The 21,152-nt window shown below is 31.0% G+C and overlaps 1 protein-coding gene across 3 annotated transcripts in view; it reads right to left on the bottom strand.

Moving 5' to 3' along the window:
- Positions 1–21,152, bottom strand: part of ear (ENL/AF9-related super elongation complex transcription factor) — an 81,612-nt gene that overhangs the window by 7,722 nt on the left and 52,738 nt on the right. For all 3 annotated transcript variants that reach the window (XM_085814938.1, XM_085814940.1, XM_085814939.1), the window contains 2 exons: positions 8,172–8,321; positions 6,823–6,936 (listed from right to left, as the gene is read on the bottom strand). In XM_085814938.1, coding sequence (XP_085671064.1) covers positions 6,823–6,936; positions 8,172–8,321 — 264 coding nt within the window. The remainder of the gene's footprint in view (positions 1–6,822; positions 6,937–8,171; positions 8,322–21,152) is intronic.

Genomic DNA, 21,152 nt, shown 5'->3' with positions numbered 1-21,152 from the left:
ATCTAAAATAATATCAAAAACTATCATGTTAAGATTTAAATTTTTTGTTGAGCGATTTTTTTTAAATTCTAAAGTTAGGCTTAGCGACAAAAAATCCCTGTTCTGAGGGACCCTAGACTCTCCTCTGTCTCGAAGGAATGTCTTAAAAAAGGCATGCCATTAAAAGGGTTAAACTGAAATGGTGTTTTCTTCTCTCATGATCCCATTTAGAAACAACAAGGCCTTTGTTTGGAAACACGGCTTCCAAACATGCTCATAATATGCACGAACTAGAAAATGACATAAGCTTTGTAAAACTAATACAGTCAAAAGTCTTTAATCCGGACTCGTTGGGACTTCAGCGATTCCGAATTATAGATCATTAGTTTAAATCTGGTAAGACGGCATGCAGAAATTATAAAATTAAAAATATAAAACCGTAATTTATGAAATAAAGAGCAACTATGATCTAAAGGGCATCAAAATTTACAAAAAAAAAAAAAAAAAAAAAAAAAAAAAGTAAGAAAGAAAGAAAAGAAAAAAGCTTAATATTTATTTGTTTACTTTATTAAACATTTCTTTCAATGTAAGTTGTTTAAGTTGCTTCGTTTTATGTGCTAATACTTTATCTTTAATTCTATAAACAGATATAATTTCTTGCTCCGTTACAAAGTTCTGCTGTTCAAACCCTATAATTGCTGTGTCGAGAATAGCGACTAATTTGTCAATCGAAATTTTTTCGTTTTCAATAACCTCTCTGTCACTTTCTTCACTATCGGAAGCAGTACATCAATACATGCTTTCACTTTGTAGATGCTTTGGCAGCTCCAGAATCGGAAACTCTTTTTGACATAATTGAAAGTTCAAGCTTACTTTTTATAACATTGCTCTAACAGTGTGTAAAAAGTAATAAGCCAGATCCAATAAGAAAATTAAGGAACAATGCAATCTGCAACATTAACTGAAATAGATAACTAGTTAATTTTAGCCTAGCTTATACCGTCCGTTATACATTAAACGCACATGCATAAACATATTATGTGCATGTGTTTACGCATGCACAGAAAGTTTGTAGCTTTAAGGTCTGGATTATAGATCATTCCAGATTATAGACGTCTGGATTAAAGACTTTTGACTGTAATATAAAAATGAGAAAAAATTTTAAATTGAAGAATTTTTTTTTATTAAAATTAAAGCCAGCATTTTACATCCCTTCTGTTATATTACACTGCTGCCAATTTCCCTTGATTTTCATTCTATCTCTCAATATCTTGGCAGATTATCAATCTCCCACTTTTTTGAAATCTTTACTAAAGAAAATGTTGTCCAGAAAAAAAAAAAAAAAAAAAAAAAAAAAAAATTTACAGGGTTCATGAAACTTAAAATGGGCAAATTTCATGCCCCTATCCCTAGTAATTTTCAGCATGTTTCCATATCAAATTTTATTTCATCTGAACTTAATTTATTGTAGACATTTGAAAAACTTTTTATGAAGATTAAATCAATATTAGTATTTAATTGAGCTTTACATCAATAAATTGTACATTATTAAGTTTATCCATTCAATAGTGTGTATGTTAATTACATTTTCATTGTGCTTTGAAAAATATAAAAGAATTTCCTTTCTTACTCAGGAACTGCTTGGTATAAATGTGTGAAAACATTGCAAAATGAAATTAGTCAAAAAACATAAAATTTAAAACATCTAATTAAACATTAACATATTTCAGATCAGAATCAGACTATAAATAGTCCAACAATCCCAATCATGCATTTTAAAATGCAATTAATCCAATTTGGAGTTCTTTTGAAATTGCATTGCTGCACAATACAAAAACTTCCCTGTTTCTCATATAGTGGTGGGTCTCATAGGGTGGCAGCTATGAAATTATATAATAATTAGATTTATTCCAAAACTTAAAAACACTTTTCAAATCATTAATATCATGTCCATTACCTGTTCCCTCATTACCATAATTCATCATAAAGACATATTTAAAAAAATTCTCCTAAATTAGAAACTTATAACTACTTGTACAGCACGAAACCGATATATACTAATAATTATAATGGATTCGTTTATTAAATACCTAATTAGTACAGTCAAAGAAAAATTTTTCAATTCCTAAATTTAATCTTTTAATCGGACTTTAACAAAATTCAAAGTGTGCTTTTTTACTTAGTCAATTTAATATTCTTGCAATTAATCTTACTTAAGATGATTATATTTTTGATGCAAGTAAGCAAATTTTCATATTATAGCTAAAGTTTCTCTTATCTTGCAAATGTTTTAAGCCAATGAATATCTTCATTACTTCTCCCAGTCACTTATATATAATATATTATTTCAGATGACTGAAGCTATATTAACCATGCTAAGTAAAAGTTTAAGTTTTGCTGTCCATTCACCTCTTTCCACAATTTATAAGATTGCTATTTCTTCTAAGAACTTTGATTCAAGCCCAGCTATTCAAATAATATGCAATTTATGCTTGTTTAATTGAGCAATTTATGTTTGTTTGATTTTCAAAATTCATTTTAATTTCATTTTTATGTATTATAATTTATAGACTTATTGATTAAAAATTATTATTCAAATTAAAATGTAGAAATATAGAAACAATTCTGCTGGTTTTGCTCCTCTTAATTGAGGGCTTACATTTAGGTTTTTCTACTCTTTCAGGTGAGCTAATTTCAAATGTTCTGTGGTTTTTCCTAGTAACATTTTGTAATAGATTACTAAATCGATTAATAAATTAATAAATTTGTAATTCGATTACTAAATCTGTGAGGAAATTAATCCTAAAATTTTCCTAGAACTGTCAAATATTCACCTTGTTTAGTATTCTCTTCTTATTTACTTTTTGTTTTAAAATTGAAATAAATTAAAATTTAAAATTAAAATAATGAAAAGCATCCTTGTTTTATATGCAGTGTTCTTATTAAGTCTCATACTAAATGATGGTGAACAGATTATATCCCACATACTAGCTATGTATAAATAGACATACTTTTAAACTCTCCTACCAGTATACCATCATTATATTCCATAATTTGTCAAATAACAAACTACCCATTATTGTGAATAATCATATAGAATTTCAAACTATCTTATCATTATAAATCTTATCATTACTTTTGCATAAAAAAATTTAATTATAAAGATAACATTTTGTAACACCAAGCATATAGGCTGGCATCATCAATATGCTTCTTTCCTTTTTAAAAATTTTATATAAACATTCAGAAAACTTAATTTCTATAGATGGTAACAGTAACTGATATTCTGATTTAAAAAATATATTTTATTGTTACTTTGTAATTCTGTCTCTAGAATTCAAAATTTGTATTCAATTTAACATGTACATACATGAATAAACATGCTTCACTTACTTACATCAAGAATTTAAACCCAAATTTTTCATGTTATAATGATGCCAGTTTATAATATTTTTTTAGTTTGCGCTTTATTTCAAAGAATATTGTGGAAATTATTATTGTACTTTAAATTCTTTCAAGCTCATCATAATTAAATATTTGAAAAAACTAAATTTAATTTGAATCATAAAAATGATGCAAGCATAATTTCCCTAAACTACTATAATAACAATAAACATCAGATTACATAAATTAAGATTACCTTTTCTGTAAAAAAATATTAAATGTTTTGTTAAGATTGCAAAAATCCAAGAACCAACTACATATGAATAAAAATGGTAATAACACTCCTTATTTATGGATTCAAATTTTTTAAACTCTCCACCATCAATAGTTCAAATCTTTTCTTGAGGATGTGGAGACAGAATATGGAGACATATTTACTACAACAGTGTGAAGCAGCTGAGCCTGGGCAAAGTGATAAAAAGATTCTGCACACCACAGAGTGCAAATCCTCTTATTTCTAGACATGTAAAAGTTATCTCACAATTTTGTTACAAAAACAGGAGGAGGGGAGATATGAGATGATGTTTGCAGCTGATGCATTTGATAAACTGGATGAACTAAATGTGGCATTGCAGGAAAAGGGGTTATTTGCACATGAAATGTGAAAGATGTAAAATCCTTCAAAGCAAAACTAGGCAAGCAGGTGAAGACACGTTTTGTCATTTCCTTTTATTAGGAAAACAGAAAGTGCCTAAGGTTAGGGATCATCTCCAAAGCTTGGAAGATGAGGTCACAAAAAGATTTCAGGACATGTTCAAAATTGATAAAAATAATAATGTAAACCATGTTGTCTTTATCATCGCAAAAAGGACAAAAAAGAAATTTTAAGACATTACATGGAAAATTTCAAATATATACCGCAGAATTTACATATTTTCTAAAAATTAAATTAAGTGTTCTAGTTTATTATTAGGATTTTCTAATTAATAGCCATACAATTAAAAAGTTTGACAAAGATAAACTTTTGCATCATGCAAATCTCTTTATAAGTAAAGTTAAAAACTTGCATTTAAAAAAATTTCGCCTTATTTTCTCTCATAAAAACTTAGATTTCTATTAATTCTTTTCAAATTAAAGAAAACAATTATTCGTATGGCTTCATGATTTTTTACAATTCTCTTACTGAAGTGTGCATCTCAAAGTTATGAACATTTAGTAATAATCAGTGAATTATTTTTCATCGCCATAAATGTAATGAACAGTTTTTAATATTAGCAGCACATGAAGCACTGCTAAAATTTTTAAATAAATAATGAGCAGATTTTTTACCACAGATAATGAATATATTAAATACAGAGATGTCTTTCAAATAATTTATCAAAACTTATGCACAACTTTTGAACAAAAACAATAGAAGAAAAGAACAATAATTTAGACCTTTAGAAAAAGTGGTGGTATATAGATTTGCAAATACAAATTATATACTTTTTTTTCCTTCAATTTTAATCTAAAGAATTAATAATTTTCTTAATTTCTTTATTAAAACACATATGTACCGGGACAATTTTACTTCCTCAGAAAATTTAATTTCTCAACATTTTTCTACAGAATCATTGTTAATCTTGACATATTTTTTAACTTTTTTTTTCCAGTTGTTTCCAGATCTTAGTTATCCAGTTGTTTCCAGATTTTCCTGACCTCACTTTGATCCTCCCAGCTTTTTTCATTCACGACATTTCGGATATCAATAAGGGAAAGCTGTTACCAGATCTTGAGAATAGGAAATAGTTTGAATAACTGATTTCGGAGACTCCAATAGACATGAAAATTCCTTACATGAGTATTAAGAATAATGGTTTCATCTTCTGAAGAAATGCATTCACACTGGCAGCAATTATGTAATTATACTGAACAGTAATAAATAACTATGCTTTAAAAGGAAGAGGGGAACTAATCTCAAACCTAAATCCTTTTTTGAGGCAATTTTCTTAAAACGAAATGCATAAATCAAAGAAAATTTCTAACTATTTTTATGATGATAGTATGAACTTGTGTCTATCTCTTATATGGAAATTAAAGATCTTTTAAGACTATCAATTAAAATTAACTTCTATCTAATTATGCAATCTACTTCATTTAAGCTATATTATTCTCAGATTAAACAAGTCTTGGAGGAAAACATTACTATTAAGCAGAACATAAATGTAAAATAAATTTGAGAATAAAATTAACTTTCTAAGAGTTACCGAGTAAAAAACATTAACTTAGGAAATTTCTTGAAATCTTTGTATTTCACACTTTTAAAGCCATCTCACATATTTTGAAGATATACGTCGTCATTATTAAAAAATTATTTTTCTTTTAAAAAAATTAAAAAACATGGATTAAAAAGGAAATTTTACAACTAATTACTAATGAACTAAGGGAATTTTACAGTTTAAAGAAACAGGTACATATTTGATACCCATATAATTTATTATTCCAATTTTAAAAAGATATTAGAACGTTAAATGTTACAAGACACACAACACAGCATATTTGCCTCTTTTTTTTTTTTTTTTTTTTTTTTTTTTGAAAATTTTCTACATATTTTAGTTAATTTCTATCCATTTCCTTCTAAATTCATTTGCTTTAATAAACAAATCAATGTTGCTATTGTCATTGGTTCATGTGTTAATTTTTCAATGATATCCCTTTGAAAAACAATTTTTTTCCTCCCTTGGTATAATCAATTTCTTTTTCAATAATTCTTTTTTTATCTTCGAATTTTCAGATTTAACTAAAGATTTTTGTTATTCTTTTAAGACCTGTATTAACACATAAAGGCCCTTTTACAAATATCTCTCCATGTGACAAAAGGTAATAGGTCACACATAGAAAGGTAGCAAGGTCAAGGTCCAAGAAACTCTTTTTCTTCAATGCAGACAGATAACTTTTGATAATCTAGGGTGGAGTGTTCCTTGTTGTTCACAATACTAATTTGTGATAGTTTTGCAATGAGCCACATGATTTGATTTCCTTATTCATCTAAAATGTTAATTCACACTCAAAATAGCCATCATTGGAGAGGGAAAACAGAGAGAGAAATGTCATATGAGCAAAATTAAGGACATTTTACATTTTGGCTGAAATTAAGAACTTTTAAGGAACTTTTAAAAAAAGAGAGAGAGAGAAACTAAGGACTTTTAAGGGTTGTACGAATCCCGTTTAAGGAAAAAAATATAAAATCAAAGTCTGGCAAAATAATTTTAGAATGCCTAGTTGATTATAAGACATGGAAAATAAACCAAAAGAAACATAACCACATGGTCTGCAGAAAATATTTCCAAGACAAATTATTTCAACAAATAAAAAATGTTCCTTAATCAAAACTAAAGCAATATGGTAATTTAAAAATTTCATAATGAACAGAAATAAAATCTAAGTAGCCTAGAAAAGTGTAAAAATAATTCTATTTACTTTTGATTTCACAGATGGGTCTGGAGAACTTTTTGTCCTTATGGGAGCACCAAAAATGTCAGTAAAAGGCTGGCTAGCCTTTGGAGCTGGTGGTGAGGAAGGTTTTGTTGGTTCCTGAAAAGAACAGTTTCTTTTATAACTGACTTTCTCATAAAACAAAGCATTAATTTAAATGAAATGCAAATAAGCCCATATTTAAACAATGAATATTTTATTTTTGATAAAACAGAAAAGAAAAATTTGGCATTATTTTCAGAAATAGAAATTAAACAATAAATCTAATGTACCCACATATCTCCCCTCTCAGCACTTGCATAGAACAGAAAAATTGATTTTCATAAAATACATATACACATATACAAATACCATACTGGACAAAATATAAGACAAACACAGCAATTTTTTAAGTTTTTTACAATTAAAAATCAGGATTACATATAAGATGGTCTAAAAAATACAAGCTTAATATACTGAAGGCATTCTTTCACAATAATTAAATGCTTTGAATTTCACAGCCTGAAATATATTCCACAGCTTGAAATCATATAAGTATGATTTTGTAATGTACAAATTAGAAGATGGGAGGGTGAAATTAATAATTTTTGGTACATATGTATTATTACAAACACATTAATAAAATTCGCCAAACTCCGGCAACCAGGTGCATAACAGTTCTTTAGATGACCATACCACTATAAATTGAAATCTAAAATTTCATTGACTCACCTTATGTTAAAAAAAAAAAAAAAAAAAAAAAAAAAAAAAAAAGGGCAAATGTGCCAAAGTGATTGCACTAATTTCTTTAATGTCAGTTGCACTATGAGAGGTTTCTCCCCCTCTTGGGTATTTAAAATAACATAAGAAATTAAATTCAAGTAACATAATTGGAAACTACACAAGGTGATCTATTTAAGCTGGCTCAAGTAAACTAATGGCATGCTTCTAAAGTCGGCTAGCAAAATGGTTGAAGCCTGAATAAGATTTGGCATAACTGACGATAGTACATAACTGCAAGAGAGGCTGCCAGAAGAACTTTAAAATATTTAAATTCTCAACTTAAATACTTTACAATTAATTTGCATTTTGGCGAGGACTATGGAAAGAAGAAATTACAGTAGAGTTTCAAATAAAAACAATTGATTAAGTAACATAAAATCCTACATATAATTAATATGTTCTTAATGTATAATGACAATAAATAAAAAGTATATCAAAAACATTTAACATTGACATTACAAAAGAAACTTCCGAAACCGTCATAAAATATATCTTAAAATGTAACTTTCTAACAGCTTTAATTCAAACATAACTTAGAAAAAATAGTATGCTAAAAGTTATAGTATTTTTACCTTAGGCACAAAATGAGATCGTGGCTTCTTTTCAGCAACACTCTGTTTTGGATTATTAGAGGGAGAAGGATTATCTGCATTCTGAGGAGGGACACAAGCTTGAGTCTGTAGGGATGCACTGCCAGTTACAGAACCAGTTAATGCACCAACCTATAGTAAGATAGATAAGTAGACTTAAACAGAATAGGCAGTTGTTAAACTATTCAAATGATAAAAAGGACTTTTGTATTCATTTCAAAATAATTTTAATAATTACAGAAAAATATGTTATATCTTGATTTTCTACACAATAGTGAATAAAATAATACAGTAGTATGTTAGAATATTCATATTAATTGAACAAAATAATCATTTCTTTTTGAATAGCTAGCTACTGAATTTTTTTACTGATTAAAAAACACTCATACATTTCACAAAAAATTAATAATTTGAGAAAAATATGTTACACCTACACTTTTTATAATATATTTGATCACTTAAATCTAATGGAAATAAAATTCTAACTTTTACAATAGAAAAGAATACTTTTTCAGCACCTTTGTTTAACTTTAGAAATTTAAATTGCTGATATTTAAAAAAATTCTTAGATCAATCTATTCCATATTAATATGGGACATATGATTAACAGAAGCACTAAACTCCCCATTCTCAGTACTGCACTAACACATAAAAATCTAATACTTTAATGTATTCTAATATTCAGGAATAAGGGGAATACAAATATAAATTGCTTATACTTAAATAATCCTTGAATCAATAAATTCGAAATTAATACGCGATATTGTATTATTAATAGAATCTGCTAAACTCAACATTCACAATCCTGCACTAATGCACAAGTCTAATTTTTAAATATGATAATACTCAATAACAGCAAAAAATTTAAAGAAATAGAAATTGTTAGTACCTCTAAAAATGTTCGGATAAAACATTTAAATTAATACGCGGCATATGATTAGCAAAATAGCTAAGCTCAATAATATTGCACTAATGCATATATTTTAGTCTACAATAATATTCAAGAATGGGGTAAAAGTTGAAAGAAACCCACTTTGTTTCGTACACCACAACAATTATTTTTATGAAATCAGATATATTAAATCAGTGATATAACGATCATCCTACCTCCACAATGATAAGAATTCAGCCACATACAAAAATGAATATGATTCCTGATTAAAATTTAAAAAAATGATTTCTAATTTTAAACAGACCGCTAATAATCAAAATCAATCATTTACTGTTTAATAATATGCCTCGGAGGAAAAGAAAAATTCCTAGTAATCCAACCATATGTTTCAACCACGTGGATTACGGCCTACTTCGTGCGGGTTGTTCCAACGTGAGCATTCCATCCATATGAATGCATAAAAAGATCATCCGGTTTTGAACAGACTAACTTGAATTCTCAATATCACAAAACGGTTCCAAGACGTAAGAAACATTTCGCAATAAAGAAAATTACAGTGAGTGAAATAACGCTAACAAAAACAAATAAAATTAACATCAAAGGGGAAAATTCTAATTCTTCCGAGAAAAGCGAAAGCGAACTTCCAGAACCAGTCAAGCACGACGCGACGTCTGGAAAAAAAGATTTTTTTTTTTTCCCCCGTCATGATACTACTGCACAAATTTTCGATTATTTTGCATTCGATGTTAATGTACAAATAACAGATTCAAAACAGAACGCATAAGGTCGAAATATACGCAAGCTTTTATTTTTGCTTATAAAACATTAACACTTCATCTCCGAAAAAATAACACCACCTGTTTTTGTATCGAACTATCTGCCGGTAGATATGCATGTCGACGTGGTAGAATATTTCGCACCGCAAAAGAAAGAGTTAAAACATTCAACAAGCAGAGCGAGAGATTCGAAAAGAGAGCAATTCGATGCTTGACCTATATACTTACTTGCCTACCTCGGACTCAAGCTGGTTGACGGAAGAAAACCAACTGCGGCTAAACCAGACTAAAGGAAAAGAACATGAAGAAACCTTACGATTATCATCCGTATTTATGCTCTCGTTTCGCGTTATTTTTATTTTCCTATCCAGCCAGTCTCCGTTGATTGGCTGAGGATGATAGAGCACAACGTGGGCTGGAATTTCATTGCTTTGCAGGAAAAGTAGGAGAAATTAAAATGGTGGCACAGTACCAAGAATACTTATTATCTAATATACATTACAAAGAATAACTGCTGTATAAAAAAAGAGGCTATATGGAAATTATAACAAATATATTTATTAGAAATATATTAGCAATTATAATAAAAATTTCTATTCAAGTATTAAGGCACTTAAAAATATATTTTATTAAACACATAATGTACTATTTTTTTTCCGGATCTGAAATGTAAATTTAAAAAACCCTGGAGTAAACATTAACATATTTTTAAAAATCTCATTCCTCCCCACCCCCCCTCTAAAAAAATTTCATTTTAAATAATTCAGTTATTTTTCAGTTGAAAAAATTGATTTCAGCTTTTATTAAATTTAAATTTTCCCCAAAGTATCTCATTTCCCAAGGTTTGTTGTGCAAATCTTCAATAATGCACTTCTTTCATATTTAAATTTTTACATGCTTTACTTAGATGGATACTACTTAATTACTCACAAAGAGGCTGAATGATTAATATACAAAAAATGCAAACTTAATAAAAGGAATAAATCCAAAACTTTAAAATAAAAGAGTAACATATTTCCTGCCAGAAAGAACTTTATATTATGTTCTTGGAATTTAATAAAAAGTATATTATTTTTGAGTTGGCAGTACTGACTATTTTTTGAGGTACTATTCAGAATTTAGTCGAGCTTTTGCATGTGGTCAAGTTTTCATTTATGTTCAGTTGCAGTATCCAACCCATAGAGCCAGCAGTTCTTTCATTTTAGAGTTTTTAATGCAATGAATGATATTATTTCCTGTTTTATTTTTGATTGCCTAGACGATATAATTTTTTTTTTTTTTTTTTATCTTAAGCCTAATTTCTTTCTGCCGCAAAGATTAGTTGCAGGTTGATCCCTATCTTGGGTTAAAAATAGATTTAATTTAAGTCTTCTTTATAAGTCATTATGTCATTTTTCTAATAAAAATTATAAGGTATTTTCTCCCACTTCCCTAGTGTGCCTTCGTGGTGTAACAGTAGCACGCTAGGCCGGTATTCCAGAGGTCTGTGGTTCGATTCCTGGCGAAGGCAGTTGCATATTTTTTCATCTTTTCTGCTTCCAATTAACCTAATGACTCTACAAGTGGTGCCTGAACTAAAAGAGTTGTGGATGATTCTCCGCACCCAGGATTTGGCGACTAGGTCCCCGAAAACCCTAGTCGCCCTTTAAAAAGGGGAGTATATAAGGTATTTTCTCCCACTTCCCTAGCGTGCCTTCGTGGTGTAACGGTAGCACGCTGGAATGGTATTCCAGAGGTCTGTGGTTCAATTCCCGGCGAAGGCGGTTGCATATTTTTCCTCTTTCCTGCTTCCAATTAACTTAATGTCTCTACAAAATATCATAAATTAATAAAATGTAGATTGCAGGAAAAACTGATATATATCAAGTTTATAAAATACAAAATAAGAGAAACATTAAAAAAATTCTCATGGTTTTTAATAGGTTTATACAAACTCCACATCATCTGGAAAATCAAATAGTATCTCAAGGTTAACATTTTCCATCAGCAGTACAAAAAACAGAAACTAGTAAACTCAGTCCGAAAAAAAAAGGAAATAATTTTAAGTCATTAGAAGCTTATGTTTAGTTTCTAAATGATATGGTGAAACACTCCTTACCTATCAATCATACATGCAGAGCTGGATAAACCATTAAGAAAAATAATTATATGCTTAAGGCATCAAAGAAAGGGGGCACCACAAAAATTTCACATTGCAAATTGTACCATAAAATGTATCCCAAACAGGAAGTGAAAATCCCAAGCAGAAGAAACAGGGGGAAAAAAACTGGTCTAAATGTACGCAGGGGCATAAATCCTTTATATGCTGAGGACCTCTAAGTATCTTAACCCAGCCTTGCAAGCAGGAGTTGACGATAAGATGTTACCAGCTTCCCTCTAAAAGGGGACTTCATTTTTATACTGCAAAACCAAAACTTTTACTATAATTTTCATCAACATTTTTTTAAAGTTCTGAGTATATTTATTTTGGAAATTAAACCTAAGAATAACTTTTTTATTGAACACATGTTAATGTGTATAAATAAATGCTGCATATTAGTTATTCGATAACAGCAATAAAAACCATTCTCTACAAACAGCACTTCATAAATCTTTTCATTTATGACCCCTTTCTATCATCCAATCACAGATACTAAATACAAAATAAAGATATAAAAATAAACATTTTCCCATAAATAATTTATTGCTTTGGTAAACAATATACATATGAAGAGAAGTAGATTTAGAACTTGTTTTACCTATGTTTTTCAGCATTAACCCATACTTGGATTTAAAAAGTATTAAAGATGAAGAAGTCATTTCACATAAGTAAGTGGTGCTGAATAGCAGAACATTTAATGCAATTTCAGGAACAGAAGGAAATTTATTTCTCTCTCTCTAATACAGAATTCAATCACGGAATTTTTGTGGAAACTTTTAAGTTTGATCTGGTTGACTTGATATCTGAGCAAATTCTTTGGCTTTCAATGGCACGATTTATCTATTTAATATAGATGAAAAATATTTTTTAATACAAAAAAACTTTCTGAAATCAAAATTCAATATGATATACTTTCAGAACTGTGCTTCTACAGTTTTTAAGTTATCTGTAATAATTTTTTTCAATTAAAGTTTTACAAAACTTTTCCTAGTTATAAAATTGTGAATCATCTAAAACATTTTGAAAGAATAATTTTCCACTCTAAATGTGTTATGTTGATATTTTTTTTAATAAAACCTTCACTTATTCCAATTGAAGTAGATATATTACTATCTCTTCTTTGCAGAGACAGGTTAAGATCAATTAGTTTCTCAAAAATATATGACAAATAGCACATCTTTGAAAGCCATTAGTCACTTTGATAATGAGCAGCAAGATCAGATTTTTTGCTCGGTTAAAAATATAAAAATTCGCCTTTTAACAGCAATGATCTCCTTAAACTGCACTCTCTTGATATTCATCTTACTTCCGAGATTCATAAAATTTGTGTATTTGTGGTCTATATCTTTAAAGAGATTGGAAAATAAATGGCTGTCAGGGGCACAGTTTTTAATACACTTTATAATTTGAAAGCATCTTGATCCATTGCTAATTTTTTGCTTCAAAAGTCTCTCGATGGATCGGGCAGTGTGTAAAAGTTACATGATCATTACCAGCAGATAAAGTAAACGATTTAAAAACAATAATTTTACTCATCATAACTTTTGCACCTGTGCATACTCCAATACAATTTTTTCATTCTAAATCTTAAGTTTTAAAAACATTTTTAACTTTGCTATGTATGTTCATCCAAAGAAGACAAAGTAACAATCTTTCATCAATGCTTTCTTTATAAATATATTTAACATATACTAAACACTGAACTATTTTTGAAATACAAGTTGTTTTGTCCAACTGAATTGTAAAATTTGGGCTTTCTTTATTAAATCTAGCAATAAGTTGCTCGAATTGGTCACCGCTAATTTCAGAAATTCTATTTGGGATACTGTTGTTTGATAAAAGAATCTTCCCACATTTACTTCTATTGTTGTACAACAATAGAAGTATCTACAACAAGTGAAGTATTTATACTATTTTACTTTCTACAATAAGTGAACTATTTTTGTCATTTTAAAGACAGTAGGTAATACAAGACTTTCTCCTCTGGTGTGTCCCTCTTTATTGTTAGAAATCAGATATGAAACTTTATTTCATCATATTTTTAAAAATCAGACATGAAACTTTTGCACACCATAAAGCAATTGGACTTTTTGTTTCTTGGTAATATTGTAAAAATCAGGTCTTATTTCTCACTATGATTCATACTGAGTGATCATTGCTCTGTTTCATAGTAGTCAGCAAATCTTTACAGCAAGCTTTTCTGTCTTCCTTTTGCCATTCTTTTAAGATCCAAACACAAACAAATCAAGTACAAATTTTCCTTATTTTCAGATTTTCAATTAAAATTAACAGATAGCTTTCTTTGCTTATTCAAAGCACGTCTGAAATTTGCAGAGTTGTTACACATGTATCAGCTTTTACCAAAGAAAAAAATTTTCTCCACATTTTTCTCACTTTTTGAAGCTGAAAGGTGTTCTATCTTTGGTTCATCTTCAAAGCTTTTGTAACCACATTTAAAGCAGTTTTGCAAGTCATATGCTAGTGTTCTTGATAATGATGCATCCTCATATACTGTTCGAATCACCTCTAACATTTTGGTAGCAAGATTTACCCAATTTGTAACATATATAATGTTATAACACTGTTCCATCTGGAGGCAATTTTTTTTGTGCAACGTCTTCTTAGTAAATTAAAAAAAAAAAAAAAAAAAACTCTGGCATTTTAATATGCAAATGACAAAATAACGAGTTAAACTGACTTTACCAACAGTTGAGATGTCACATTTTCTGAACACACATTTACTCTTTCACTTTATTTTATCATCTGGTCTTTTAATTCGTCGGGTTACTTCATGCACAAATCTTGTATGATGCAAAATTATTTTTCACCAACAACCATAAATTTCTCATAATATTATTTTCCTTTATTTGAAGATTTTTAACAGTCCTTTGAAATGTTCTTTTGGTTTACTGATGAATGAAAGACGCTTGGATTCAAGATGGTTTCATACTCTGCACAGCCAAAATGTTAATGAAAATTAAATAAAAAAAATAAAAAAAAAACTATTTATTACCATCACAGCTTTTGAAAATAAGGAAAGTTTAGAAAAATGTCTCATTATATTTTTTTCCCATCTTAGTTGCTTATTTTTTATTACTAGATTTCATGTGTAGAAACTGTACAACCATTGCCATAAGCAACACTACCTTTGTTATTCATTTCTGGCACATTTGTATGGCACAAAACATTATATACTGTGCATTTCTGGCATAACTGTTCTTAAATTTGTTTTTTATTAAATATATTTCAAGTACAGGGGAACCTCGAGATACAAGTTTAATTTGTTCCAGCATTGACCTTTATATCAAATTTCTCGTATCTAGAAAAAAACTTCCCACTGAAAATAATGAAAATCCAGTTAATCCATTCCGCACCTCCAAAAATATCAACATAAAAATCAATTTTCCTAATACATAATATAACCATAGTTACTTTATGAAGAGTACTGACTAACAATAGGGATGTAGGGAAGATGAAATATGTTACTGTGGGGAAGGGAGAGTCTCCGTCTGATTCCGGAAGGCTCTCTCTTCTCAGGAATTTTACCCCACTGGAAGCAGGTTGTGGATCAGAATCCCTTAACAATTTTTTTTCTTCCAATTGCAAGCTGCTTTACCAAAAATTAATCCATTAACACTTGCTTCTGTCGCCTTTTTAAGATGCCTTTAAAATGTGATAAGCAAAGCCTTGAATGTCAACTTATTTTCGTGAAGGTATTTCTTTCATTCAAGAACTAAAAAGTTCATTGAACCACTCGATGAAAAATTGCTTTGTTACCCAGGCTTTGCTGTTGGCCTGCCACATAACATTCAGTTGGTTTTTCCACCTTCCCTCTCTTGAAAACTTGTGGATTTTCTGAGTGGAAGAAGAGCAACGGCTTGATTTTGCAATCTCCTCTTGCAATGGCACAAAACAAGAGAGTAAGCCTATCTTTCATCGACTTGTGGCCAGGCAAAGATTTCTCCTCTTGATTGATGTAGTTCCTTTTAGGCATTTTCTTCCAAAAAATTATGTTTCATCATAATTAAACACTTGCTAAGAAAGAAACCCTCCCTAGTAATAAACTAGAAACTATGGACGAAATTTATCAGCAGCAGCTGTATTAGAGCTCGCAGCCTTCACATATCGCACAGCACTGTGAACACCAGTTCTCTTTTAAAATTTTTCAAACCATCCACGGCTTGCCTTAATACCATTTTATCTTCAGTCGACATACCTGGTGTTTCTCAGAGAAGGTCAAAGTACAGATTCTTAGCCTTAGCGCAAATGATAGCTTCCGACACTGAATCACCTTTTAACTGCTTCTCGCTAATCCAGACCAGCAATAGCTTCTCAGAATCTTCTAAGAGTTTTGGACAGTGTTTGGAAGTAATGGTAACTCCTTTGATCACATCAAATTTCTTCCTTCTTCTTCAAGTGCAGATGATCGATGTCAAATGGCCGTAAGTCTTCGCACACTATGCCTATGTTTATCTACACTGGCATAAGAAATTAAGAGAATTTTCATATTTGATCTATGATCTCCAGATCTACTGGACAGATTTTAATAAAATTTGGTGTGAACATAGGTTGATATAATACAAACAAAATAAACATTCAACAGTCACAATAGACACACCAGTTCGTGTGTAACACTCATGAGAGTTTGAAGGTCTGAAACAGCAGTTGCAGAAGACACAAAAGAAATGGGCTAATAGAGGGTATGGTCCCCTCTTACAGCCATACAGGCATTGCAGCATGATGTCATACTGCAAATAAGGCAGTTTATCAGTGCCTGAGGCAATTGGTCCCACCCATTCAGCAACGCTGTTTTCAGTTCCTGAGTGGATCTTGGACGGAAGTTGCAAGCTGCAATTGTCCTCCCCAGAGCATCCCAGACAGATATGCTCTATAGGGTTGAGGTCTGGACACCCGGCTGGCCAATCCATCTGGCGAATATCCTCACTCTCGAGAAACTCATCAACCAGAAGAACTCTTATGTCGCCTTGCATTATTGTCCTATAAGATGAACTCGGGACCCACTGCACCCCAGAAAAGGTGAACGTAGGGCTCCAAGACCTCATCCCTATATCTTACACCAGTCACAGAGCCACTGTCAAAGACATGGAGAGGTATGCGGCCATCCAAAATGATGCCTGCCCAGACCATTACACCGCCATAATTGATGATTTCTTGGACATTGGGGGTAAGTAGCGGGTCCTTGGCTCTCTCCATACGAAAGTACAGAGAGAATCAGTGTTTAAGCTAAAACGGGGCTCGTCGGTGAACAGAACAGTCGCCCATTGTTCCGTTCCACAATCACTATGCTGCCTGCACCATGCTAATTGGACTCTCCTGTCCGTAGACGTGAGTGGGAAGCAAACGGCCGGTCTTCTGGCAAACAACCCTTTCTCATTCAGTCTTTTGGAAACAGTCACCCTTGTTACATGGGTTCTTCTGCCTACATACAGGTCCCGAGAGAGCTGAGAAGCTGTAGCCCCTCGGTTTCACCTCCCTACAATGCAAAAATAGCGATCTTCTCTGGCCGTCGTGGCTCTTGGATGACCTTGACCTGGCTTTCTTTTGGTGGATCCAGTATCCTGGAACTGTTTCCATAGGTTACATAAGACACTGAGCTTTAAATTAAACTCTCTGCATATCTGGATTTGTGATTGGCCTGCCTCTAGGCTCCCCACAATTCGCCACCTCATTCCATCATCTAAACGTTGGTGGTTATTCATTTTTACTGTTCCGATGTGAATTTAACCGATTTCTGCGAAATAACACCAACAAATTTGCCAAGGTGTGCTAGCGAACGAAATTCGTCTTACCCTCCATGCGCTTATAAAGCCTGTTTTTCTGCTGGCTTTGCCTACACGTTACGGTTACATATTTGCCATACAAGATTTGCATTTTTATCTAGAAGCAGTGGTTTCTCCTTTAGTTCAGTTCTTTTCATGCAATTCGATAAAATATGCAAATTCTCTTAATTTATTTCACCAGTGTATGATTTCTTTCTGAATTTCAATGGTCATGGCTTCCTTCTTTTTCTTTGCAGCACTATCTGAAGCAGCAATTTTCGTGAGAGGCATTGTGAAATAATTATTTTCACATTAAATGTAAAAAACAACTCACAAACACACAAATCAAAGAATACTGTGTGATCTGACGAGGAGATTCTCCGAGTTGAGTCGGATCGGGAAGAGTGCCACGCATACCAACAGCCTGGCTCATCACTTGAGTCAATTAGAGATGAATTTCTCGCTCATAATTTCGTAGTATCTCGAATTTCTTGTATAAAGAGGTGCTCGTATCTCGAGGTTCCACTATGCTGCTTTATTTAAAAAACTCCTGATGTTAAGTAAAAACCTCTTCCCCCCCTTAATTTTATTATTCTTAGTGGAAGACCAAAAATAGCAATAGATGAAGAAAAAGTGGACTTGGGGAGAAAAGATGATGATCATCACAATGCAAGAGGAAATAGCATAAACTACAGTGATTTCACTAGCATTAGTACGCTATATTTTAATAGAGATAAAATTTTGAGATAGTTTGTAGATAAAAGTTTCATTCCAGTGAATTTCTCCTTACTTGATGGAACAATGCAAGACAAAGAGTTGATGATTAAATGAAAGATCTCAGTAATCATTATTGATGAAACATGGGTTAGAGTCTGAATTAGCTGAACAGCTGAAATCGCAGTCAACTCCAATTCAAAGCTGGAAGAAATTCCTCCTCCGTGCAACCTCAAAAATTTCAACATGCACAATCATACATGAAGTACATGATACTTTCTGCCTAACATAGCAAGTAATCATCGTGAAAGATAGTTTCACATGGGAAAAACATAAAATGCAGTATATTACCATAAGTGATTTCAAAAATTGTATGGAAAAACGGATAAAAATTATATATGCTTAGTAAAGGAGATTTTAATTCAAACTATTACACAATGAATGGAAAGTTGTGACAGATTTCCTGGCCAAGTACAAGTGGGAAATTTGATCTCACCAGCCATAGATAGTATTTTCCTTCACTGAAAGAGAATTTTTCAGGAGCTATCCAAGCCATCCTAAGATTGAATAAAAATAGAACCCTATACAAAATAGCTAATCTTCAGAAGAACGGAATCCAACTACTAAGAAGGAGATAGAGACTTTTACAGACATATTGTGGTCGAAACTTTCTGAAATAAACTGAAAGAAAAAAAAAGGAATGCTTTTAAATAATATCCATATTTGTCTGTGCTGTCCTAATTACCTTAACCTGTCATAAAAGTAAGATGATTACTGTTATTATGTTCAAAAACAGAATTATTTGTCATTTTGGCCCACCAACGGCTGAGCGGTAAAGTCGTTGAACACTGGTAGTTCGGTCCGAGGTTCGAATCCCACAAACGGGCTGGCTGCATGGGTGTTTTCGTGGTTTTCCCCATGTGTAACGCATATATGAGCCAGTTTCCCTTAGAAAGTCCTCCCCGAAGGCATCCTTCCCCCCAAGCAGATAACCCTCACGGCTTTTCCGTAATTAAATAACCTAACCTATTTGTCATTTTGTTCATTACTCTGACAATTAGTGCAAAGTAAAATTACTCTGAAAATGTGTGCAAGGTTAAATCACTTTATTACATAGAAAAATAATTTAAGAAATTAAATTACTGAGAAAAAAGCATGTTGTTGCATTATTTTTATTTTGAAATATAGTTATATTTTCTAGCAACTACTGCTTGTTGCAAGTGAGTTGCATTATTAAGAAATTTAAATTGTAAAAAGCACCCAGTCTATTTCTACATCAAAACACATATTGTTACGAATTTGGTATTTAAAAAGCTAATGTTAGTTCAATTATGAATTAAATGGTTTTATTTCCCACGCAGTGCAGCGCATGACGAATATTAAAGGAAAGCTAAGACGGAAAATTGAAAATACAAGAGCGCGTGCATTAAACATTTAATAAATATCTCTTTTTGATTTCGAGAATGTACTAGAAAATTCTCGCGCGTGATTTTAAAATCTTATAAAAGGAGGAAAACCTCTCAGTTCGTTGTAGTTAGTTAGTTTGTTGTGGTTTAAGAGTTTGTTTAGAAAACTGATCTTGCTGACTGTAGCGAATTCACGGATTAGCTTTCTTTAGCTGTTTCGAATTAAGTTCTTTTGAACGTTTGAGTAGTTAAAAGATAACTACTGTGAGATATAGTAATACTGCACAAATTTAAGGATATTTGTTGTGATAATAATAAATTTTCGTTCATTTTTCATCGGACTTGTGCATTCATTTCGTAACGAACCCATACGCACGCAACTATATTAATATATGTTAGCACTTAGTACTAAGTGGATCTGAATTATTCTAGACTGGAAGTTATTATGGATGCATGTCTTTTTCTACCTTGTTAAGCATATATCAGCTTTATTTATGTTATCATCAGAGATTATGCCCTTTTGCTGCTATAACAATGCTTTTTCTCATATATTTTGAATACAAAAACTCTTAATCATACATGAATATAAATAATCATTATGCTAAATAATGAACTTAAATAATCATTATGCTAATGATTGATAAATGTTTCTTCATAACAATCACTGATTTTGTCTCTAATTTCAACAATTTATAGCCTCTTTTCATTGTATAGACTTCAAATTGGCTAGTTATATAACAATTTTACAAATGATAGTAGAAATATTACAGTTCATGAATATTTGCACTTAATTTTCTTACAAACATGTACATCATAAATTTATCATATAAATATTTAAGTTACCTCCTATCTAAAATATTGGCAGAAATTAAAATTTCCAGGTATTCCCCCCCTTACTCTACAAGAAACTTAAAACAGCAATATTTAACATATTGGAATTATCTACTCTATATGACATACTCTTCTGTTTGAAAATACATGGAATACCATTACTTATGTTTTATAACATTCCCTTGCTATTAATCATAAATATTATTGTGAGAGTATGGGTTCATAATGGACTGAATGCACACAGGTCCGATGACAGTTTGATAAAATTCTGGAAATTTCTACGAAAATACTCAAAAACCTCTTCACAGTATGAAAGAGTAAAAATAGTAGTTACACTTCAAAGTACTAAGAATACTATGCAAAGTGCATCTAAACAGTGATGCTAATGTGGAGATATTTCAGTACCCCGAACTCCCGCTAACGC

Source organism: Stegodyphus dumicola, chromosome 4, assembly GCF_044657685.1.
Source record: "Stegodyphus dumicola isolate Sdum_Otavi_A_Nest chromosome 4, ASM4465768v1".
NCBI classification, from domain to species: domain Eukaryota; kingdom Metazoa; phylum Arthropoda; class Arachnida; order Araneae; family Eresidae; genus Stegodyphus; species Stegodyphus dumicola.
Note: the sequence above shows the minus strand (reverse complement) of the source record. Positions and strands in the feature narration are given on the sequence as shown.